Source organism: Oenanthe melanoleuca, chromosome 2, assembly GCF_029582105.1.
Source record: "Oenanthe melanoleuca isolate GR-GAL-2019-014 chromosome 2, OMel1.0, whole genome shotgun sequence".
Taxonomy (NCBI): domain Eukaryota; kingdom Metazoa; phylum Chordata; class Aves; order Passeriformes; family Muscicapidae; genus Oenanthe; species Oenanthe melanoleuca.
Window position 1 is genome coordinate 31,602,237 of NC_079335.1, and position 25,974 is coordinate 31,628,210.

The 25,974-nt window shown below is 39.5% G+C and overlaps 1 protein-coding gene across 3 annotated transcripts in view; it reads left to right on the forward strand.

Annotated features, from left to right (window-relative positions):
- Positions 1-25,974, forward strand: part of STAU2 (staufen double-stranded RNA binding protein 2) — a 152,901-nt gene that overhangs the window by 53,368 nt on the left and 73,559 nt on the right. For 2 of the 3 annotated variants that reach the window (XM_056484149.1, XM_056484150.1), the window contains exon 11: positions 12,918-13,225. In XM_056484149.1, coding sequence (XP_056340124.1) covers positions 12,918-13,225 — 308 coding nt within the window. Of the gene's footprint in view, positions 1-12,917; positions 13,226-24,255; positions 24,495-25,974 lie in introns of those variants that run through there. The other variant, XM_056484151.1, reaches the window with a different exon arrangement.

A 25,974-nucleotide genomic window follows, 5' to 3' on the forward strand; every position in this document is an offset into this window, starting at 1 on the left:
GAAGAGAACAGAGAGTGGCCTCACAATCATGCAAGCTGGTTGACTCAGCACACTAAGATATGTCCCATTTGGTGCAATGGATGCTCAGGAAGTTCCATCTGAATATGAGGAAGAACTTCACTGTCCAGGTGACTGAGCACTGGTACAGGCTGCCCAGAGAGGTTATGGAGTCTCCTTTACCGGAGATATTGAGGAACCATCTGGACACAATCTTGTGCCATGTGCTCTGAGATTACCCTGCTTCTTAAACACAGGGATTAGACCAGATGACCCACTGTGGTCCCTCCCAACCTGACCCAATCTGAAATTCTGAGATTTTGTGGTTTATATGGGCTGACTTCCAGCTTTTCTTACAACATCCCTGACTCTAAGGAGGTTCTGCTACTGGTAGTTCCTCTCTTCCTTGAGCTTTGTCTGTGGGACACAAAAGCCCCAGAAACCTCATTGGTGAAGACTGAATTTGGTTTCACTGCAACAGGTAAAGAATAGGACAGAACTTGGTGAGTTTATAAATAGCTTTTTACTGTTTAAAGTGGTAAAGATAATATAAATAGTACTTTTTCACTTTTTCATGAGCCCTGGATTTTTCTCTAGAACTGTGTATAGTTTGGAACTTCTTAAGGGTCCTAAGCATTATCTCCCTTAACTAAGGATTGTACAGACATGGATGCATACATGAGCTACCTTCTATTTTTTGCCTATATACATCTGAAAGGCATGGTCCTAAAAGCAGGTTTTAACAAGTTTCAGTAGTGTTCCATTATATATGTGGTCCTCCCAGTCACCTCAGTGACCTGAGGAATAATTTGTGCTTCAACTTCCATAACAGTTTGCTAGTGTTTAAAGTAATCTTGGATTCAGCACATGTCATTGTGTTTCCCTGAAAGGAAGGATTCTACAGGAACTAAAATTTCCTATTAATTGCTTCCTTACAGCCCTGTCATCAACCCCCATCAATACTTTTAAATGGTTTGTGTTTGTATTGTCAAAATCTCTAAGGACAAGGCCTGCGAAATAGCTTCAAATGTTAACATCTTAGAGTTTGAGACAGCAGAATAAAACCTCTAGCTTTTCTCCTGTCCTTGCACTGTCATGTAGCAAAGATACTTAGAGATGAAACCACAGTCTTCTTTTAAACCAGCAAGGAAAAACAATCTCTTAGGCTGCTCAAGACAACTTTGACAGTTATACCTGTAAATCCAAATCTAGAAGGAGAACACAAAGGCAAACTCATTCAACAGCAGACAAAATCAACAGAAATTATATTTTAAAGCTGTGCTGACCAAATAACTTATTTTTCACAGGATGAGCTGCTCAGATAACTTTTTGCAGCCACCAGAGCACAGTACAGAAACAGGTTTTCATTCTGGGATGCTTTTGTAATGCACAATGTGTTCATTTCCATTCTTCTGATGTAAAGTAAATTGGAAGTCGAAGGAGATGGAGCCAGCATGCCAATAGACATAGAGCATTTGTTCAGAGACCACTGTTCTTAATCTCTTAACCCCTTTTTTTGAGGGTTGCAATCTAGAGACAACATTAATAATAAGCAGGTTGTTAAAGTGTATCATAGAATGAAAAAGGATTCAAATGAATCTTAAAGATTATCTAGTCCCAACCACCCCTGCCATGTGGAGCGACACCATCCTCTAGACCAGATTGCTCAAGTACTTATTCAGCCTGACTTTGAACACTGCCAGGGTATTTTAAATAAAAGAAAACACTTTTGTGCATGATCTCTCATGCACCTGTGAAGTTCAAGGTTTTTTAAAGGCACTTCCAAACAAGTTCCACACTTTGAGATCAAAAATGTCACATCCTTTCAGGTATGAATATACTAGTTTATTTTTAAGAACAACACTTTTTGGTAGGTGAATTTGCTCTTGAAGTTTTTTAAGTAATTTTTTAAAGTTAGGAAGCTTTAAAAGAGGGCAAATGGAGCAGCTTTCTCCCTTTTGTATCCTTCTCAGAAGAGAAATGTACAGTTTGCATACAGTTACCATAAACCTAACTTTCAGTGGTCTTTAAAATCTGAGGCTCTGAGATTGCTACATCTACCATTTGGCAGCTTTTATTCATATTTCCAGTAATTTTATTCCAGGAAAACAATTGTGTCCTGCTAGGGCAGGGTATTGTGCATCAGTTTCCTTTTGCAGACAAATAGTCTTTCTTCATGTGCATAATGCCCTGTGTTTCCATCTGAGTCAAATAAAACTGGAAAAGTAAAGGGAATTAGTATACTTCAGTACAACCAAAAACAAAAATCATAACAGTTCTATATTTTAATACAGTTGAAGAACAGATTTCATTGTACTCTTACGGCGTCGTTTGTTTTTGCTGAGAAATACTCTACAGTCTATATCCTCCTAATTACTAGTGAATATATATTTAGTATTCCCTATTAAATATTCTTGAAAATTAACTTCTCCTGCTGCCCTCAGTCATGTCACTCTTGCATTATCCATGTGGCAAACCTCACTTCTGTTCCTCCTACTCACTGGTAAAGCTTCTTCCCACAGGTTTACCTTTCTTCTTCATTTCACAATTTCAAAGATGAAACACAAAGCTATTGCTTTCTTGGTTTGGGATATCTTTGAGATTCTTCACGTGTGAAATGGCAAGAACATTTGACTGAGTTTTTTTTCCCTTATGCTTCTGGAATAGACTTTGAGAGACTGTGAGCAGACCAGAACCATTTATAGCCCATACAGAAGATGTTTACTGTAAACAGAATCTCATTTCTCTCTCTTGATTTAACTTAAACAGTTATCAACAGAAACAAAACATGCAACAAATAAACAATCCTATTACAAAGTGCATTTTCATGGGAACATATTTTTGTTTTGTATTTCTGGATGGGGTAATCACAAACATCATACAGGATGTGTTCTAGGAGAAGCTGTAGATGAACTATAAAGAACGGTATAAAAATAAAAGTAAAACATGACTGTGTTTTTTATATAATTCTAAGAAGGAAAAAAAATGACTATAACTATTTTTACATGTTTCCCAACTTCAATTTTCCATCGTATAGTTTTTCTTTGATTATTTCTAACAATTTTGGGAGTCACAAAGTACTGAAAAATTATAATTAAAAAAAACAAACAAACACATTCAGAGCAACCCTACCTCTCTGTAAGGGACAGACTCTTTGTTTTTCTTGCCTAACATTTTATTACTTGGGATTCATGCATGACTTTACAGTCTTTGTTCTTCAGAGTACATCTGCTCCTGCTGTTTGTTCACCACCTGAAATCATAACCATTTGTTTGTGACATCACAATTAGTTACTGTGAAGATGATTAGATTGTCACCAACAGATGATTATGATTTCAGATGGTAAATGAGCAGCAGGAGCAGATAATCTCCTAAGGAACAAAGATACTTGATCTCATGCAGTTTTTCTCAGTGACAAAAAAAAAGGAGAGAAGAAAGCAAATAGATATTCTGAAGAGTTTCTTAAATCTGTAATAAGAAAATGTGATATTTTTCTGTAAATAAAATTTATTTTAGTATTTTTAAAAGTCTACTTCAATATTAGATTAAGAAATAGAAATTCGAAAATATAAAAAATACAAAAAGATTTGGTGTTAATGTAATCCCTTAATGTATGGCTACATTCAGATTCTTACTTAGCTATTTCTTCACCAGCATTTTCAAGAAACTATATGCAATATAAATTATGTATTTATGAAATTTTACATACTAATACATCTTCACACTGAAAGAAACAAAATTTATATGAATTTTGTAGTTCTGGTCCTCAATAGTTTTAGAATGATGTTTTTATATAGTCCTCTAATTGTTTGTTTTTCAACTGGGGATTTTGGTGAAGACTTCCAGTAGATAATTTAATACCCCTGTGTTTCCATGAACAGGAACAGAAGTCTACAGTTTGGGAGTAAAGTTTTTGTTTTATAATTTGGGCATTTTTAATTGGAATGTTTGTGTGTTATATTTTGCTGAAATATGTAATTCTTTTGGGTACATTTCAGAGGTGATTTATAGTGGATTGTGGGCATTTTTACTTAAGAAGTACTGCTGTTGCATTGGACTTGGCTTCTAAGCTGCTTCCAAATTTATTCAACTTTGTCAATTATAATGCCCTCTTGCTAGGAGATACATTGACACATCACTAAATATTTGCTGAATTATTTGCCATTCTGACTAGAAACCACAGTAAAGGGATTGACTACACCACTTACTTGGTGAAAGGCCACAGTAGTTTTCCATCTGTTCATTTTGATATTTTTGTTGTGTTTTGTGGGGATTTTTTTAGCTAACAAACTGTCAGGTGAGCATTATACCATCAATGAAGCAGTTCCTTCAGCTGAGCCATTTGTCCTCACTTTATATGTCTCACAGCCTTGTCTAGAGTCTCTTATCACAGCTGGTTATGTTTAAATAATACCTTGCCTCTGTAACTGCTGAGTTGATTTGCTAATTTTCTAATTAAATTTTCTTTCTAACTGAAGACATGGGAAAATTAAATTTAGAAGCAGAGGAGATTTGTTCAATTTTGTTTCTTTCCTAAATTAGGGAAGCTAGGAAATCCGTGCTGCATTTGACATTATTAATAATTGATGTGTTATTTTTCAGTTTCATCTAACAATGAAACTAATTTTATCCAGTGTAATACCAATTAAATGCAGCTTGCATATATTTTTTTAATAGCTGAAAAAACTTCTAGAACACCTAATATTACAAAACATATTAACAAAACAGGGAAGGGAGTGGGGTTTTTTTCTTTGCTGTTTTGAGAACTAGTGACAAGAGCCAAATTAGCATTTTTATGTGTGAGTGGGATTTGGGCTCAACTCTGGAGAATAAGACAACAACTGCAAGTGGTCCTGATCCTTTTCCCACATTTCCACTTTTGAGATGCTCAGTGAAGTGCTTAAAGTTCTGCAAGTTTTGCAACTTCAGAGACCATGATTTCTTTGCTGAGTTTAAAATACAATGTGTATTTATGAAGAGGCTAGTGTTTTAAGCATGTGGCCAGAGCGTTGGAGACTTAGTTTCCTTCTTCACCAGAAGGAGAGTATTCGTGGAGGGCAGAATAACCTGGATAATGGCAGCTGCCTTTTGGAGATGTGTATCTGACACAATTTGCAGCCAAAAAATGAAACATCAAATGCTATTAAAATATAGGAAATTCACAGGGAAGGAGAAATCTAAAGTAACCGTGACTGTAGTTTCCTGTTGATTGAAACTCTTGTGAATGAATGTGCAGATGTGTATTCAGGTATTCTCTGGCTGGTTTACAGATATTCTGCCTATTTTAGATACAGGTTAAAAAGAAAGGGTGGCAAGAAACCTGCTGCCTGGTTCTTGAGTAGTGTCAATTGTGCATATGTTAGAAATAGAGATTTTGGGCTATGAGGTCTATGGTTTGGGTGCCCTTAGGACAAGAAAGAACACAAGTCACATGTCTGGGAGACTGCTTAGCCATCAAGCTTTTGATATACAAAATGTATAAGGAGGAAGCAGCCACCATGCAGAAGACAGCCAGCTCTATGGGTAGAGATAATTTCAGATAATTTTGTTTTTCCCAGTCTCCTAAAAGGCCAATATGAATTACATTTATTCATGGTTGCTAGTTTATTCCTTTGAAAAATTCTGCACATGAAGTAGAAAAGCAGAGCTCTTTTTTGGTGTTAACTCTCAAATTCAAATTTGATTATGTAGTTATCTTAAGTATCTGCATTTGGTTTTCTGTCTTCAGGTGAGAAGACTGAGCAGTATAACATAATTCACCTCAGTACAGTGTTAGTCTAAATACTTTGATTTTTCTGGAGTCTTTTCTCCTTTTCCAATTCCCTTCCCTTTAACCTGGAACTCACCATGCACCTCACCCTTAGTCTAGGATAATCATGTCCTTGAAAAATTGAATCTCCTGAACTGAAACTTTGCTGCTGTCAGAGCTAAAACTTAATTCTCCACTCTTTCCTCCATGCCCTTTCAACATCAAACACTGCCTTCTGCTCCTTTGATTTCCTCCTCACTCATATATATGCTGTGCTTGTTGATGGCCCCCTTGGCCTTCTTGGCCGCAGCAACCTCTCTGTCCTTGTCGAGTAGATTTGCTCATTCTTTCATCTCTCCTCCGTGTGGGTCAGGCCTTTGTTTTCATCATCACCATTCTCATTCCCCTCCTAATCTGTTAATGAATAGTCTTGCCTGCACAGGTTGCCTCCAGTTGCACTTAGGCACTCTCCTAAATTGCTTTACCCCCACAAACATCACTTTCTTGCAGCTGTTACAAGCACCTTGATCTGCCAGCTCACTAGCTTGATTTGCTCTTGCTGCAAATTTGCTGATCCTTTTTACTGATAAGAGTACTGACCTTCCTTCTGTATTTTGATTGGTCATTTTCTGAACCTGCTCAATCTTAATCTTTGATTATGTGGTATGTGGACATTTTGCTGGAAAATTATGATGCAGAAATTATTTAAAACTTAAGGTATAGATGTTTCATCAATGCTTCATGAATGGAATATCCTGCAGAAATTCCCCACTGCACTGTCTTACTTTTTACCAAAATGTTATGTATTCAAGCAGGAGTTAAGCTGGGAAAGAATTCAGAGGACTTTCCTCACATAAGTTAAATGCCAAATGTTACAGAAATGCATACAATTTAAGTCCTGCAATAATGCAAATTCTGCTTTGCCTATACAGAAAATAGTCCAGTAAAATTAGGGATATCAAGACCTAATTTCATGAAGAACTAAACAGTATCTGCTTCAGTATCATGGTTATTTTAAGGTTAAACAAAGTTAGTATTTTAATGAGTGGCTTTATATAACATCAGTTTGTTTAAGGTCATGTAGATGAGATCTTTTGATTGAAAGACATTGTGTAATAAAACATTTTTTCATGTCTGAATATTGCAGTAGCTGGTGACTGAGAAATACCATGGATAGCTGTGTTAAGTAGCTAATGATTGCAGCTTGGTATTTCAAGCCAAGATTGTGTGTAGACAATTGCTGAGAATGTAATGGCCATACTATTTGACTGTTCAATTTTCACTGACCTTTTCTGAGTTCCTACTGAGGTAATAAAATTTGAAAATATTTTAGTATATAAATAGCCTTTTGCACTAAGTGTAGTATAAAACCATAATTTATTTTTATTACAATATTTACATTTTTCAGTCTTGTTATTGAAGTAGTTATTTGGTTTTGTGAATTCTCTCTTTTTTTAAAATGTCAATAGATTTGTAATGGGCCATATTTTAGGGCATGTAGAGAACCTGCCAGTTCTAGGGAGTAATTGTTGCATTTGAGTATCTCCCATCCCTCTTAAGTTCCTGTCCATTTTAATGTACAAAACTGTGAAGCCAGGATTAGATCAAGTTCTAACTTTTCCTTCTTACAACCTTACTACAAGATTTTTCCCTGTACTTTATATATCACATTATAAGAAGCCTTTGTTCAATGTAACTACAGATAGCATAATCTGAAAGCAAGCTTTTTGATGATTATCTATCAAGTATTTTATTCAGTTCCAAAAATACTGATTATTTCCTTATGAATAGTCTTTTCTTCAACTAGTGATAGGTTATTTCAAATACCAGAGTGCTAAACTTAATTTATGAGCATATCATATATAGAATTATATCATGGTTTATTCTGCATCATTGCACAAGGCTTGGAAACATTCTTTTGTGCCATGTCCTGTACCACTGGCTGTACTGCAGGGAAGAGCATGTGCCCTTCAGCAGGGTCAAGGGAAGTCTTATTGCAGCTGGCACTGCTTCTGACACATGGATAAGTATAGCTTTTCTGTAGGATAAGCAAGAACTTGGGGAAAAAACTGTATTCTCTGAGAGAGAATAAAGTTGTGGTTTAGACTAAGTATAAATATGAAAAGTCAATGAGTGCCCCTGAACCAGAGAAGTCATTGGGTGAAAGAAGAGGAAGCGTACCCCTACAGTACTGATTAAGTGTAGAAGAGAAAATTGGCACTGACATATAAATATATACATTATATGTGTGTGTGTGCAGATTGACAACACAAGCCTGATTCTGTAGGCTGTCTTGTGAAGCTGAATGATGAAATTGAAATCTCAGCTTCTCATGTTTTCTGATCTTCCTGACAGAAACAGAAAATTGGAAATAGGACACCAGTGGTACCTGTGTAAACTCTAGTAGCTGTGCAGGCAATGCTGTCATCACTCTGAACTTCTCTTAATTTAGTAGCCCACTGCTGTGGGGTAACTTGTCACTGTTCCTGTATCAGCAAATTCCATTTTTGCAGTCAGTACATTGAGGCTTGTTCAGTAATACTCTCAGTTGTATTCCTTCACCCTATTCCTCATGCAGACAGTTCTTCTAATGGTTAGTTTTGTTTGCCACAAATTCCAGAAAGTGGAGAACCCTTTTGTAGAAATGTCCCCCTGTTTTCCCAGCCAAGGGGACACTGAAGTGAAAGGGTTAGGGATAAAAATAAAATCACTCAAACAGAAATTTTAGAGATTATCTCTATTATGGCTGCTGTGAAAAAACGTGCAATCAAAGCACTGAGATTACATTTCCATGGAGTCCAAGCTATTTTGCAGTTATCTAGTAGATGACAGGAAAAGTAGACAATAGAAGATGAAGAAATTTATTCTTAGGTAAGAAGGGTCTTTGGTGTGTTTTCATAGACTTCAGAAGATTGTGAGAGACTGCTAACAATTACTGCCAATGATGAGTAAGACATGTTTTTAAATGTTAGTGATTACATTGCATAGCTAGCCTGCATATTTTTGTAGCACATTTGCCCACAGGTTTAAATAATATAAATGGAAATTATTTTAACATGTATCATAAATGTGCCTCTAAGTTAATGTCCAGCAGAAGGTGCAGTGTTGTTGTCTATTGTAGATCCTGTGACTCCTAATAATTATAATTCTTTCTGTGGAGTATGGTGAAGCTTGTATGGGATAAATATTTAGCAGACACAAAAGTCCAAGTTTGAAAATGTTTGCCTGGAGATGTTCTTCTGCAATGCATAAAGGTGTTAGAGGATAGTATTTCTTTCTCCCATGTTAGAAGACAAATTAAGATAATTTCTGAAGGGTTCTTTTGTACTTACACTTAATCCTCTGTTGTTGTTGTATCCCTTGTAGTTTGATAACTCTACTACTGCAACTAAATATATTTATACACTTTTCTAAAATCCAGCAGAGTTGAAGTAAGCAGGCAACAGTGACATGTAAAATATCCTCAATAATATGTTAAAAATAGATAATGAATTACAATTAATATATGTTTCATAGAAGTTTTCAAAGAGACCAAGTTTTTATTGGCTTTTAAAAGCAAGTTTAAAGAAGCTTCATGAAACATAGGCCCTGAATATAAAAAGTTAATATCTTGCAACTACATTAATGTAATGTCTAGAATATTACATTACTTTGTTTCCAGAGATAATCAATGATGGTAATATAATATCTGCCCCTCAGAGCCAATGTATGATTTAAATTAATTATTGCTTATAAAGCACTTTGAAGTCTTTAGCAGTAAGGTGTTGCAAAGTGTAAAAGTACTATTATTAATTTAACATCACCATTAAAGTCAGTACTTTAAGAGCATTTGCTATACTCTGCTCAATATCTTTCTATTCATCATATGCTGCATATTAGTTATTTTAACATTTAGAAAGCTTAGTAATCTGGAAGTATTCCAAACCATTGTTCCAGACAGCAGTTAGATATTTGGGTGGATCATGTAAAAACAGTGAAATGGCTGAGAAAGCATGTAAAATGTTTGTTTTAAGTAATATTACATCAATGGAACAGACATCTGCAGCACTGGACTTGATTTTAAACCTCTTTAAACTTTTTTTTAAGTTAACATTGTACTATGTTTTTCTAAAATTGTTTGGGGGGGATAATATCATGTTATTTCTAAACAAGTGGACTGTTTTATCTTTTGTTCAGTTTTCATTTCTGTTTCTGAAATATTCGTGGGAAATCAGATTTACAGTGGGCAGTTCTTAGGAGGTGGTGAACACCTGCCACTCAGTATTTTTATTGCTGTTTGGTTTTGTAACCTAATGTCAACTATCAAGATCTGTATTATCTTTTCTTTTTTTCCTCCAATTTTCATAAATCTTATGTCTTGTGTAAGACTTTAAAAATACAGACAGAGGTAGGCCTTGAAGGTTACAGCCTCAAGGAAGGCATGTAAAGTCTATCTTCTCATATAGTGTTTATGTGCCATAAAATAATGCTGTATATTTACACAGTTGTTTATCTATTAGAGTATGTTTGAAATTGTCCCAGATGGAGAAAAAGAAATTTTAGGGATCCTATCCCCCATCTTTCCCAGCAGTATTGTCTTGAATTTGTGCTTGGCTCTGGAGTTCAGTTTACTGCCATTTCTAAAGTAAGTAAAAGCAGACTTAATGTTCAGGATCCAACCAGACTCCCCAGCCCTATGGAGGTAGGTGGGGAGAGCAGTCAGGTGAATAACAAATATGTCTTTGTAAATTATATAAGCAGATGTTCCAGATTTCTAAAAGCAATATGAATTTAAAAGCCAAATGTACGAGTAAATCAATTAAAAGATTCACCTGTAAGCAGTTTGCTGAGTCAGCAGTGAGGAAGTTCCATTTTCACCATGTAGTTGAAAATGGGGATATTAATTACAGGTAATATTTTTTGAGTCTTCTCCTTGTACTACTTACACTTCTAGGATTAGAGGAATCTTTCCTAGGCACTGGAAATTAATTTCCTCCTCTTCTTTGAATTTATTCTATTTCTGAGATTAATTTAATATGTACTGCAAATGAATTAAACATTGAACCCTTTGATTTCTCTTGGGATTACTAAATCAGTTAACAAACAGGTTTATTATCCCTAGAAAGAAATGCCATATGGCTCAGGTTCACTCATATTATATGACAGAAGATTAAAGTACGTTCTTAATATGAAATTATACATTTCAAGCTCATTTTCTGATGTATTCATAATAAGAAAAAGGTTTTTCTCTTGTACCAGCCAACTGGTTATTTGTGTTTCCAAAAAACACTTCATTGTGTAAGAAAACTAGCAAACTGTAGACTTAATTCTGCATATTTCCATGCACAAGACTATCAGCAAAACAGATCAAGTATGAACTTCTGTTTCCAAGCAGGTTTGGGGTTGCGATATCTTCTAAAAAGGTATTAAAAATGTTTAAATATAGATACATTATCGTTAATTTACATGCCACTTGAAATATTTAAAAGTGATTCACATAAATAAATCTAGCTCTTTTTAATGTTTACATTAACTCCTATTGATAATAAGTACGACGTGTATGCTTTCCTTTTTCATATAATGTATGACATAGAAGGTATAAACATTCTCAAAGGCAAGTAGCTAGGATGAAAAACTATAGGATATGCAGCTAAATAAATAAATGAATAAATAAATTCCTCTTCACTGCAGAGCAGTCAGTCACATTAGAGTCATGAGCACAGTAACACTGTGGCTGCAGGGCAGTTTAAGATTTTTTTTTGTAACAGCAGTGGGAGTTTGCACCACTTACTTAGTGGTTTGTCTCAGTCTCTTCTGCCTTCACTCAGAGCCAGGATTAAAAAACACATGAAGGAAATGGATTTTTTTGTGTTCGGGCTTGGTTGTTTATTAAATCTTATCAAAAAGTATAAAGCATTCAGCAGTGACCGAAATGGAGCCAGATCCAGCTACTACAAGGTCTCTTGAAGCTAAACAGTCCAATAGAGAATTAACACCTATATTATTTATCCTTTTAACCCAATAACTAACTTCCCATGACCCTCAGCGTGACACTGACTGACCAACCAGAAACTACTACCTGAAACCATGAAGAAGGGAGATGAGCCCTGAGACACCACCCAAAATCCTCCATCTTGTCCCATACCTATTACTATACTATAAAAACCTTAAATTCAAAACCCATCACCATGTGCAAGCACACACTTCTATTTCACTACACACTTGTGATTTTAACTTCATCACTCAAATTTAGCAGCCTTCTCCAAGGCCTCGGGTCAAAAGCAGTGTTCTCCAGGGGGTCAGTGCCAAAAAGCACAGAAAATTCAAAAAGCCCAGGTTTCTAGGATCCAACATAGGATATGCAAACAAACAAACAAACAAACAAACTAACTAACTAACTAACTAACTAACTAACTAACTAACTAACTAACTAACTAACTAACTAACTAACTAAATAAATAAATAAATAAATAAATAAATAAATAAATATATAAATAAATAAATTCCTCTTCACTGCAGAGCAGTCAGTCACATCAGAGTTTTTTAAGCACAGGCTGCCCTTGTGATTGAGCAAACACTTTAAGCTGGCCCTTGAGGCAGTGCTGCTACTGCAAGGAACCACACTGCCCTTCCTTTGCCTCCAGCAGCTCATTCTCATGGACATCCCTGCATGGTCCTACAGATGCTGGTGCTGGCAACAGAGCAGCTGGGGAGTGCAAACACCAGCTGTAGGTGGGAGAAAAAAACTAAACTGCTTCTGGTTGCAACAGTGCTGATATAGACTAGTTTAAATTATTTGTGAAAAAACAGCCTAAATTATTGTATCAGCTAGGAGGTAGAAGAATGTAGGGAAATAATGATTGTGCTACTATTTTGAAACAACATCTGTTCTTCGTGGTTTGTAGGTCTCCAAACATTCTTTGTTCATATTGTGTATTCTATGCTAGCCACAGTTTTAAAGTTAAAGTTTGCACCATTTTAAAAAAAGCTGGAGAAGAGGAAGAAGAGAGGCACTGCAGATCTGCTTTGTTTCTAAATAAATTAGGTGACTTCATTTACAGTTACTGTAAAAAAAAAATATACTGCTTCTAAATTCTTACTTTGTTTTTCACTGTAAAATATGTTAATGAAAATTGTCTACATGTCAAACCCATTCTAAAGTAATGAGAATGATCTTTGGTTTTGTTTTCAGCACCAAAGGGAATACTCCATCTCTCTCCTGATGTATATCAAGAGATGGAAGCAAGCCGCAACAAATCAGCCCCTGGTACCACTGTAAGCTATTTGTCATCCAAAGAAATGAGCCAGACTTCCAGCTCTTTCTTCAGCATATCTCCTACAACAAATAGCACAGCCACCATTGCCAGGGAACTTCTCATGAACGGAACGTCCCCAACTGCCGAAGCCATAGGTCTAAAAGGAATATCTCCCACTTCCCCCTGTTCTACAGTGCAGCCTTCAAAACAGCTGGAATATTTGGCAAGGATTCAAGGCTTTCAGGTATGGGAGGGGAAAAATGAAGCTCTTCAGCCAGAATCGTAGCATTGCCATCAAGGCTTCACTCTTGCCCTCTTGAACGTGGGCATGCATGTAACTTATCTTGTAAAATTAGCTGGTGTCTGAGGCAGTTTCTGGGTCCAGGAATATTTCCACCAATAGATTTCCACCAATATATGCGTCCCTCCTTCTCTTTTGTTCCTTCCTTACATTTAGTTTACTGCAGCACATCTTTCTCTCCTGTGTCTCTTCTCCTTAATTAATTACAGGCTTAAATTATTATTTTAACTTAAACTTCTTTGAGAGTCTTCACCTCTTGGTTTCTTGCTTTGACTCTGATCCAGAAGCTACTGATGCACCACCTTACCTTTGCATTTGTCCTCTGGGCCAGGTGATTAAAGTTGTTTTCTTACTTCCCACAATGCACCTGTTAAATGTAACCTGGTGTTTTGGTTTAGGAATGGTACTACCCAATTTAGTGTCTCACTGGTACTCTCCAAACTGACACTCGCTCACTCTCCCCTCCCTCTCCTGCCTCCCCTTGTGGTGGGCTGGAGAGGAGAATTGGAAGCATGGAAGGTAAATATCATGGGTTGTGAGAAGAACAATTTACTGGAAAGAGCAATGAATAAGAAAACAAACAGAAACAGCAACAATGCTAATGATAGAGGGTAGAAGAAATTAACAATTTCCACAGAAACCCCCTGAGAACAGCCAATATCTGACCATGCCCTCTGCCACACTTACTCGACTGGAAGAAACTCCCTCCCCCAAACCTGGCAGTGATATGAGGTGGTATAGAAAAATGTCCAGGTCCTACCCATGGCCCCTCTGGCAACTGCAAAAATTAATCCTGTCCTGGCCAGAACCAGGGCATTATCCACCCCTTATTCTATACCATTGATAGCATGCCCAGATCCTACACATTCCAACTATATATATGTATATACAAGCAGAGGTATCATTACCTTAGTCAATGGCTGTTCCTGCAAGTTCATTTAGTCTGTCCTAGATGTCTTGCAGGGTAGGAGGGCTGGTGTGCTGTGAGCTGATTGCAAGCTGCATCACAAGTTCACTACTGGTGCATCTGGAGCAGTCCATACTCATTGTCCATCACAGTTATAGCACAGTGTCATTCAGCAACCCATGAACAATTCAACAGTACAGACTGTTCTCACCCAAAAATTTAAACCCCTGCAGGTACACATGGCATTTCCCTGTCCCTCTGCAAATGCACCCAGGTCCTTGAGCAAAAACAATTCCATGGATGGGTTTGCCTTTCCTTGAGGCAGGACTAATCCAAGCTGTCCTCCCTAACACATTTGTCATAAGCACCACAGGGGCTTACAGTGGTTGCTTCTACCACAGTAAGCACATAGTGCTTGCCTTGGTGAGTTTGTGAGAGCATGGTGTAATTGATCTGCTAGGCCTCCCTATATTTTGGCTATTGATCCCCACACCACAGGGGTTTTACCCTGTTGGCCTGCTTGATATCAGCACATGTTTCACAGTTAGGGAATAAACTAGGAGACTGTGTCCATGCTTAAGTCCACCCCTTAATGACAAGCCCATCTATGTGTTGCATCTCTTCCCTGATGGCTTGAGGCATCATGGACCCACTAAGCAAGAAATAATTTACCCTTATGTTGTCAGTACAGATCTACCTGTGACACTTGAACCTCGGCAGCCCTATCTGCCTGTCCATTGTGGTGTTCTTCAGTGATCTGACTCTTGGGTATGTGTGCACCTACATGACATACTTTTACAGTCAGCTTCTTTACCTGAGCAGTGATGTCTTGCCACATTCAGCAGCCCTGATGGGTTTACCTCTGTGCTGCCAGTTTGCCTTTCTCCATTGATCCATTCACCCCTATAGAGCATTTTTCACCATCCATGAGTCAAGTTCAGAGGCAGAGCATTTTCTGGGCATTTCTCTTGTTTGGTAATATTAAAAGCTAGATATATGGCTTTCAGCTCTGCAGCCTGACATGATACACCTTTTCCCTCAGCTTCTGTGACTAGCCATACAGGACTCCATATAGCAGTTTTCCATTTTTGATGTATCCCTACAATATGGCAGGATCTGGCAGTGGAGAGAGTGTATCACTTTTCGTTTCTGGTGGCTGATTACATGGTGAGGCCTCCTCAGCACATGACACCTTTTCTTCCTCCTCTTCTGACGTTATACAAAATGTTCACCTTTGGGCTAGTTCACAATGACTTCTAAGATCCCTGAACTATTGGAGTTTTCTGTTCAAGCTCCCTGTATGATCAGTGCAGTGTAATGCTCGCTCTGTGTAGCGTTAGTGGCATGATGTGTGGAAGACACTTTCTTTTGGAACATACAGCCCAGCACTGGCAGTCAGGGTGCCAGAAGAAGCTGTGCTTCAGTGCCAATCACTTCTGAAGCAGCTTGAACCCCTTCATAAGATGCCAGTATCCCTTTATCAGTTGTTGTGTGGCAGGCCTTGGATCCTTTGTATCCCAACTCCAGAACCCCAGGAATCATCCTCCAGTGTCCCCTGGTACTTTTTGGCAGAGACTCCAGGAAGGACCATTCTCCCCAGCTGCAGTGTAGAGCACAGTTTTCACATCTTTTCCTGTCTTGACTGACCCAAGAGCTACCTCTTGAACAATCTCTTTTTTAATTTGTTCAGAAGCTTGTTATTTAGGACCCCACTTGAAATAATTCATCCTCTGCATCACAAGATATAGATGGCTTTCAATCTAACTGAGCTCTGGAATATGCATTCTCCAAAAGCCCACAGCTCCTAGGAAAACCTGTTTCCTTCTTGCTGGTTGATGTGGTATAGATGCTGTTTTGTTGACCACATCCATTGGAATCTGATGACATCCATGTTACCATTTTATTCCTAAAACCTGGATTTCCTGGCAGGTCCCTTGAGCTTACTTTGCTTTATTACAAAATCAGACTTCAGGAGGATTTGGACTATCTTCTCCCTGTTCTCAAAAACTTCCTTTGCTTTGTTGCTCCATGCAATTATGCCATCAATATATTGCAAGTGTTATAAAGCCTGACTCTCTTCCAGTGCAGTCTGGATCATTCCATGGCAAATAGTGGGACTGTGTTTCCCCCCTTGGGCAATTGGTTCCAGATGTACTGCATGTCCTTTTGGATCCTTAAAATACCCACTCCAGAGGCAGTCTATGCCAAGGATGCACAAGGCCTCTGAGCCACTCACAATGGGTAGTTTTGCCATTCATTCCTGTAAGACCCCAAAACTCAACAAGTTTTTTAAAAGGGCTTGCAGGTTTTTTTATGTACCCTGAATTAGATGCAAGGGAGAAATACCAACCAGGTATCCTCAAGAGATCAAAACAGGAAAAAACTTTACTGGGAAACTTCAGAAAATCATAAAATGTTGGCAAAAGTTTAGAGCAACATTCAGTCAACATGAAACATCTTTGCAAAGCTTTAGCAAACTCTAAGCCTGTTCAATTTAGCAAACTCCAAACAATCCAAGTCTAAGTTACTCAAACTTCAAGAAGAGGGCATTAAAAGCAGGAGAAGAAAGAGAAAAAGAGAAAGAAAAGATGCAGAAAAGAATGAATACCACTGGGTGTGCACCTGGCCTCCCACTTATTCTACACATCTCATGTCTCTTCACAGTGCCAGATTAGAGTCAAGCTCAACAGGGTCTTCTTTCCCCGCTGATTCCACCAAGCCCATTCCCTTGGCTGTGGTTTCGCTGGTTAGTAGGTAGGGACAGTGGAAATCTCATTCATCCATTCATGCACATCACTAATTAGATGATGAGGCATTTGGCTCCTTAACAAACATATAAAGATTATATGTTCCTTTTCTGGGTTAAGTAAAGGTGGCCCATCCACCTGGTCCAAATTAGAATTTGGAGCCCAAATCTGGGTGATGGTAATCAACACGGTATGAAGAATGAACCCCTCCCACCCATAAACCAATTCCACTGTCCAGCTCTACCAGCAGCTGGGAAAGTTTATTTATCAGATACAATTGAATGTGCTTTACTAGTAAATATATGTACAATATCAACAGAAGAAAGGAGTGCTGTGGATGCTAGGGCCTGGGCAGTCTTCCCTAGCCTTGTCTTAGAGAGACCAAGGGCCAGTAACAACTCAGAGTTTCTCATGTACCACTTCCCCCACGCCCCAATGGGAAAGTCTACAAATTCAATCTCTGCTGCATTTGTAAGGTCTCTAATTTGTGGCAGTAGGCACTGATATTTCTTGGCCTTCTCTGCAGCAGCATCCTTCAAAGAGGAATTGCTATGCTCATATCTCACTGTCACATCAGCCACGAATGTCTTATTTCCCTTTACAAAGATCAAATCCAGCTTAAACAGTTCATTATCCTCATCCCGTATGTGTGGCTCCTGGAACACAGTCCAGTCCTCCCTCTTAGCTTCACTGGGTATACAGCTGGATTCCAGCAGTCTTCCAGCTGATATAAAATCTGAGGGAAGCCAGGGTCAAGACATGTTATTGCCTGGTGTCCTGGCTTAAGTACATTTGGGCTTTCCTGGGCCCTTCCTCCAGGTGAGACTTCTGGTCTGGCAGCCACTCAGGAGCTGGGTTAGGGGCTTCAGAGATGTGATGAGGAGCACAGCCTCCAGTGTGCCAGTGACTGGCAGGCACCGTGGGGCTGGGATACAGGCTCTAGAGAATGGGGTGTGTGGAGCAGGGTATCACCTCACCACGGCAAGGCCCAATCTGCCCCTTTGCCCACACACACACAAAATGTGAGCAAGGAATCTCCTCCAGTCTCTCACAATATCCACTCAGGTTCAGTACATGTTCCAGTACAGTCAGCTGTTGGGATCCCCTGTCACCCCAGAAACAGAGACGGATTCTGCCCATACATATCTTGGTGGCATCAGGGTACATTGTGAACTGATGTCAACTAAAGCCTTAATCTCCTGTAGGTCTGGTGTGCCAAATCATCAGATCCACAGAGCACAAGACATCTGATTGTCCTTTCCTCCAGCTTGCTGGAGTCAGGACCCATCCAATTCTGGTCATGGTACTTGCTATTCACAAATAAATATGAATTGAAGGTACTTCAAGAGGATTGGAAGCAACATCACCCCTCCTGTTCTGAGGACTCGTCCACTGGAAACTGGAGTGGCATTTGTCCTTGAAGGATTTCCTGTGGTGGTTGTTCTTCCTCTCAACTCATGTACCCATGCTTCTAGGGCACAGGTGGGTTTTCCATTCCACTTCCTCATGTCCTCTCTATGGTCGTGCAAGTAAAACCAGAGGTTACTTTGTGATGTGTACTCTCCCTTTTGAGCAGGGGGGTGCTTGGTCCCATTAGCAAGGACTCTATCCATACTGGCGGGCCATGGGACATTTCCTCTCTAGCTGTTCAAGTCTTTCAGATCTGTCTGCCATCTTGGACAGTCTTTCCACAGCTGAGGTGCAGGTTGATGGGGGGAAAAAAGCCATGATCTTCTTATTGCCATAGTCAGGTAGTCACCTGAAGCACTGTTTGTTCTTCTTTCATTGCCATTAATGTCAATGGCACATGGTGGTGTGCTCTGCACAAACTTCCACCACATGGACTGTGTACACTAGACCTCATCTGGAGCTACAGAGGACTGCTCTTTATTTGAATCCCTATAAATTACTTCTAGCACAGCTAATGCTCTCAGGTACTGGATACCTTTCTTCATGGCATTACATCTGCTTAGACACACTCTTGGATCACCCTTGAGAGAATACCCTTCTGTGCTGGTTTGAAGGACAAGTGTCTGCTAAGAAAGGCAGGAGCCTCTCTTTGAAGTGGAGAATATAATAATTTGGAGGGAGACTGTTTACAGTTTTTAAATTAAGGGGCTCTCAGGCAAAGATATGGGAATTAGGAATAAAAGTTCTTTACTAGGAAAATTAAAATAGAAAATACAGCATTACAAAGAGCAAACCCCAAAAAAACCCCAATGACAGAGTCAGAATACCACCTGACACCCTGTCAGTCAGGGTGTTGGTAGCAGTCCCATTAATGGTGGCTGCAGTCCTCCTGGACTGATAGATGTAGTTCAGTTGGAGCAGTGCTCCTGTAGAAAGGTGCAGTTTTCCTCCGAAGGTCCAGTGATGGTGTGGGAAGGTCTAGTTTTCCAGTGGAAAAAGGCAGCTTTGGTGTTCAAAATCTCAGTTTTTATCTAGGTAGGAAAGGCTTGTCTCCTCCCCCTGGCTGGAGCATCTCCCAATGGGATGATGTAAGTTTATCAGTCATACAGTGGGACTCAATGGCCCATTTGCAGACAGTATCTTCCTGGAGGAAGGATGGGTTGTGGAAAAGATAAAGATTATTGCCCCACCTGGTTTCAACAGATGGCCCATTAGCAGAGGATATCTCTCACGGAGATAAGGATCACTGCCCCACCTGTTTTCAACAGATGGTGATAGAATACATACCTTTGGTCACATCCTGTACTGCAACCCAAGACACCTTCCCTCTGCTTGACAGGAGTCACTTCCAGAGGCTGAGAGTTTCTGTCATCTTCCCAATCCCTTTGTCAATACCTGCATTCTGTGACAGAGATTCCAGTTGCTTGGCCTCATTACCACCTAGTTTCATAGTGTGGGACACGATGTCCCAGCATAGGAGGAGACAGGTCACCGGGGCTCTCCTGGATGATAGCTGATGTATTTTTACTCACGTGGTGTAGTTGTCAGATTCCAGGCACTAACCAATGCTGCTCTCTCACTCTCCTCTGCAGCTGGATGGGGGAGAGAAAATATAATGAAGGGTTCATGGGTTGAGGTGAGGATTGAGAGAGATCATCAAAAACCATCATAAGCAAAACACGTACTTCCCAATCACATCAACTTAGAGATAGGCATTGAATTCATTACTAACAAAATTGGAGCAGGATAATGAGAAAAAAAACAAAAAACCTTGAAAACCCTGGTTAGAATGAACTAACTTTTAGATACAATTAAATGGGGACAAAGTTTTGTCCAAGCAAAAGAAAACTGTTCATTAGTAATGATTTAACCGAGCCAGGTGTGTACCGTTCTCCCCAAGAGGCAAACACACAGCCCCGCCAACAAAATGGTTACAAAATATACCATTTTCCCATCTGGGGGCGGTCCCTGACCCCCTTCCCATTGGCTGGGTACTTGGGAGCTTACATTTTCTCCTGACCACCTACTTTTCTGTCTCTTCCCCTCTCATCCTACTGCCTTTTGGTCAGGCCTTCAACCCCACCCCTCTCCTGGTTCACAGCAACACCCAACAAGCCGACCAGGACAAATCCCAACCACAAACAGCACACAGAACCAACAGCTTTCACTCTTTCACTTTAGCAACCTTTTGCCTTCAGCAAAATATTGTGTCATCTCTTGTACCTTCCCTCCTTCCCACCGACAATGCAGGGAATGGGGTTTTGGTCAGTTCATAACCTGTGGTTTCTCCCACTGCCCAGGGAGAGGGGTTGTTCCCCTGCTGCACCGTGGGGTCCCTCCACAAGAGACCATTCTTCACTGACTTCTCCAGCCTGAGTCTATCTCACAAGCTGCAGTCTTCCCCAAACTGCTGCAATGTGAGTTCATCCCACAGGCAACAGTGCATCTCCAGACTGCTGCAGCATGGGTCACTGCTCCATGCAGTGCACTCCTTCAAGGACAAGCTGCTCCAGCATAGGAGCAGGGCCCCTGTCTCCACAGGTCTCCCGTGGGCTCACAGCCTCTTCTCCTGTTCCAGTGTGGGGTTCCTCCACAGCTGGATCTCTTACATCCCCATGGACCTTCATGTGCTGCAGGGGCAGAGCTGCTTCACCATGGCCTTCACCACAGGCTGCAGAGCAATCCCAGCTCTGGTGCCTGGAGCACCTCCTGTGCCTCCTGCACTCACCTTGGTTTCTGCAGAACTTTTCTGACGTGTTCTCACTCCACCATTTTCCAGCCACAATTTCAACTGCACAACAGCTTTATATTTATCTTTCTTCTTATATATGTTGTCTCAGAGGCATTACCACCATTTCTAATTGGCTTAGCCTATGCCAGCAGCACACACATCTATGGAGCTGCTAGGGTGTGACTCTGCTAGATACCGAGAAAGCTTCTGGCAACTTATCACAGAAGCCACCCTTGTAGTCCCTCTTGCCTCTTCCTCTCCCCAAAAAACCCAGTCCATGCAAACCCAATACACCTGGAAATATGGATCAGGTGATTATCTCTGGCTCTGTGAGGGCCCTACTTTATCCCTCACTCAGTGAGCTGATTTGGTCTTGGATTTCTTCTTCTGTCTAGGGGCAACTACTACTGGCACAGGTGGTTCCACTGGTTCAACTGCAAGTCAGGCTGCAGTGCCTGTAGGTCTGTTTTCCTCCTCTTTCCCCTGAGGGTGCTGTCTAGTATTGAACAGTGTTCAGTGAAGAGTAGCCAGGGCCCAGCACACTACAGTATGTTGCCCCTTTCTTGAGTTGCCGCAGCATGCTCCTTGAAAATATTCTATCTCCTTAACAGGGTCTTATAGTTGTTTTGGAACTTCCAAACCATTGGAGCAGAGAATTTAAAAAAAACAAAATGGTTCATTTTTTGCCACATTTCATGCCACTCATGACTATCCACCATAGGGGCAGATCTCTGAATGACCTTCCAGAAATCTCTTTATTGTCTCTAAATATGGGATGGACTGAGGAGACCAGTGAGACTTAGCAACAAGAACATGCTTTCCTTAACATCCAAGGGAAATTCAAAATTCTCAAAAGCTGTTGTAACAGCTGAAGGAGGGAAGGAGGTGAAAGACTGGGGAAAATCATCCTCCCCTGTTCCCCCTACAGACTGAGTATGACTATTAATAGACTCCCAATGACAGTGCCCAAAGTAAAGGTAGCAGAGCAGCATTGAATACACTTTCAAAATTACCCTCATTGCACTTGGTCAGTCGTAGACTGATATCCCATAATACAGTAAAAAAGCAGCTCCAATCCCTCTCCCTGCTCTGAAAAAGAACATCACAAAGACATGTAGGAATACAGGAGAATATGGGAATACAGGGTAGGTACCACAACCACATGAACAGACTAAGCAACACTGTGACCAGTGGCGCTGGAGTTAATGCAACAAATGCTTAGATTGAATTTGTTTCCAAGCTGCTCTGGACAGATCTGTTGTTCCTTGAACCCTTCATGCCATATACCGGGTGCCAGATAAGACTGTCCTGGTTTAGGAATGATACTCCCCAGTTTAGTGCTCCCACTGAGACTCTCCAACCACATGCCACTCACTCATCCCTCCCTCTCCTCCCACTGCTTAAAACGGGATGGAGAAGAAAATTGGAGGCACAAAAGGCAAAGATCACAGGTTGAGATAAGAACAACTTATTGGAAACAGCTGTGAGATAAGAATTTGACCAATACTAATGACACGAAGTACAAGAACCACACAGACCTCCTCCCCAGAAAACAACACCCAACCACTCCCTCTGCCACACTACTTGATCAGAAGTGACCCCTTTCTCCCCAGACGAGACTCCCTTCCTGCAGCAGTGGTGTGCGGTGTTACAGAATAACCTCCAGGTCCTACTCCTGCCTCCTCCCTACTGCAAAAGTTACCCTTGCCTGCCTGGAACCACGACACCTGAGAATGGTGTTTGGTTCAGAAAAGGTGGAGCCTAGAAGCCAAGCTGGTGTCAGAGCAATGCAGAATGTTTTTGCTATCACAGGCAATACTAGAGAATGTAAGATGGACCATGCTGGGTCAGTGCAGAGTCCTTGAACACTGTATCCAGCAATACCAAATACCCTATGTTTCTTAGGACAGTGGCAACCTCTGTATTACATCCTGTCATTTCTGTGGTATGGAAATTAGGAAAAAAAAACCTCTTCCCTGTCCCATTATGTGCAAAATTACACGTGTATATGGATAGTGGCTCATTTTACAGTGTTGAACCATCAGAGATATATGTTCTGTCATAGGTTTTTGTTTCGAGTTTTTGTTTTGTCTGGAGTTTTTGCCCTTTCCAGAATTGTGAATTTGCTTCATTTGAAGAGTCGGTTTCATATGCTTTAGCATATGTAATTTGATCATGTAACTAAATTCTAAAAATGGGAAGTTTCTTTTGCATGCCTGATAATGATTTTTTTCATCAAAGCCCATGGAATTTACAAAGTATGCAGTTGTTGGAAGTGACTTTAAAAAGGCTGCTAGAATTCAAGAAATAGTGTCAGATGTTCTGTTAGTATAAGCAGCATAGTTAAATTACTTTTGCTTACATTGGATATCATCAGTTGTGGATTTTACCTAACACTGTTTTTGTCTAAAATGTACATTCAGCTTTCTTTTGGTCTCGTTTTTGAAATGTCATTTTTACTTCATTCATTTGAATGTCTCTTAATGAAAGAAACAGTAATAGCCTCAGCCTCACTGTAGTAGAGTTAAGCTGCTAATAGGAATTCAGTTTTCCTGAGTTCCATTTGTTACCTGCAGTAGGAACAGATGAATTCTGATGAAAAGAAATTCAATCCACTGCTCACTTTCACATCTTGTCAAACTGCTTGTTCTCCTAGTAACAGTTTATTTTCATATAATCAATGCACAATTTATGTTACTGTTTTGCGTCCTACTTACCTACAGTATGTGGTTACTGTAAAATGGTTAGTTGTGTTTGTCCTGTTTTTTTTTTTTCCCATGCTTTGATTCTGCTTTTGCAGAAACTGTTTTTAAAGGGTCTTACCATGAGCCAAAAAATATAATCCTTTTCATCCGTGAACTAGACTACTACTATTTACTTGGCCCTAATGCAAAGCAAGGAATTTGGTACAGAATCTTGATTATTAACATCTAGCTGCTGTGTATGTAACTGATGGTTTTACATCATCCTACCCTGCTTTTTAACACCTCACTTGAATAAGCCTGGTATTGATGTGAAACTCTGCCACTGCTGGGTGGCTGAGGAGAGGTGAAGCAGTGAACAGAATCTCTGTGGGAAATGGCTCAGTGGCCTGTCAGGTGCATATCACAGGTCTCTTCACCATTTCAGCCTAGAAAGCTCTTTGTGTTTTAGAGTTTAAAAGCCCATTTCTTTACAGGTTAACTTTCTCAGGCATATTTACTGAAGGAGAAGACTACTGCATTTCCAAACAGCTAGCTTGTTTCATGTTTCCTGAATGACCCAAAATGATTTTTAAATTGTTAGCATGTGTTTGTATTCTGGTCCAGATGATAACCATAGTTTTGTCTTTCATTGGAGAACGTATACATTCTGTTCTGTTACAATGTATTTTTTGAATTTTTTAAAAAAATCAATAAATACTCATGTGATGTTTCATTTGTAAATGTAAAAAATGTTATTGGTTTATTTGAATGATTTTCTTGAACTGCTTTAGCTGCAGGGGACACATCTTTAAAACACATTTATTTAACTTAAATTCTTCTAAACTGTTTGTATATGATCTCAGCCATGTTCTGTTGTAAGGCCTTAATATTAAGTTATTGGGACCAATGTATAGTTAAGTAGTAAAAAACTGCATTTTCATTCTTTATGATTTATTATTTTAAAGACATTTGTAATTGATAAGCAGCAGCTCAGTGTCACTGAAGAACAGGTGTTTAGCTTGGATACTTTCAAAGGTCAGGCTTCAAATTACCTGTGATAATTAAACACAAATTCTTCGAGCAAGCCTTTACAAACTCTGAATAAAGCTTTTTAGTGCTTTCTTAGTATTTATGAATACTATCTACCCAGTTAATTGTTTTGCAGACTTTGCCTGGAAATGGTTTAAAGGAAAATTCAGCTTTGGTAAAATTGTTGTTTTTAAGTGACTATGTGGTATTTTGGCCATTGTTTTGTAACCAAACTAGGAAAGTTACAGTTATTTCTGCTGACCATTTAAGTGCAGTAAATTATTCAGAGAATTTGTTTAAATGGAAACATTTAGAGAAGCTGTTTACACATGTATAACTTGAGCCTCCAGTTTTTACTGAAGCAAAACCCAAGTTGCAGGTAGTCCAGTAGGAAATTCCACTGTGAATTTCCATGAAGCAAAGATCATAAAAAATGTAAAATGCCAGGATTAAGTGCCCACAGTCAGTTCCAATACATGGCTGTAGGCATATTTGGCTTGCTACATTGGCAGGGCTTGCAGGTCTTAACTTTTCCTCTGTAGTGGCTCCATAACAAAACCTCCCACAGGATATAGTTTCTATGTGATGTTCTCCTTCGATTGCAATGGTTACACAATTTTCTTTTCCCCTCCACATTTGTTTACTTGTTAACTGTTCCATTTTATACATGGATATACTTTAATGTTTTACTGTGTGGCATTTCTAAATGTTTCTCCTTTCCCCAATGGCACATGTTTCTGAATGATTGCACGCACAGGAGAGGTCCTGCTGGATGCTCTAGAGTCAGGTTTACTTGTGACTCATATGTTCCAGTGTATGAGTCTGAATTGTTGGCAGGACTAGGCTGAAATTAAACTTCTGCACTTGTATTATGGTTGACACTGAGCTCAAACCTTTCCCTACCATGGCCTTAAACAAAACAAGACACTTTGTGGAGGTTGGATTTGGAAATCAGTGTAGGAGTGCTTGGATCTCGCTACCTGAGGTATGCATGTGAGGAGAATTTCAGGGAAATTCAGTCTTCACTGGATTTTAAGGAAAGAGCTGTAGTTTTGGTCTGATCTGTACATAATTGATGATTTCTCTCAGCAGGTCAGATTTTAAAAAGCACCTAAATACCATTTTCAAAATTGACACAGGCCCTATGGATGCTAATAAGAAGTCATTTAAAGCTGTAAAATAAT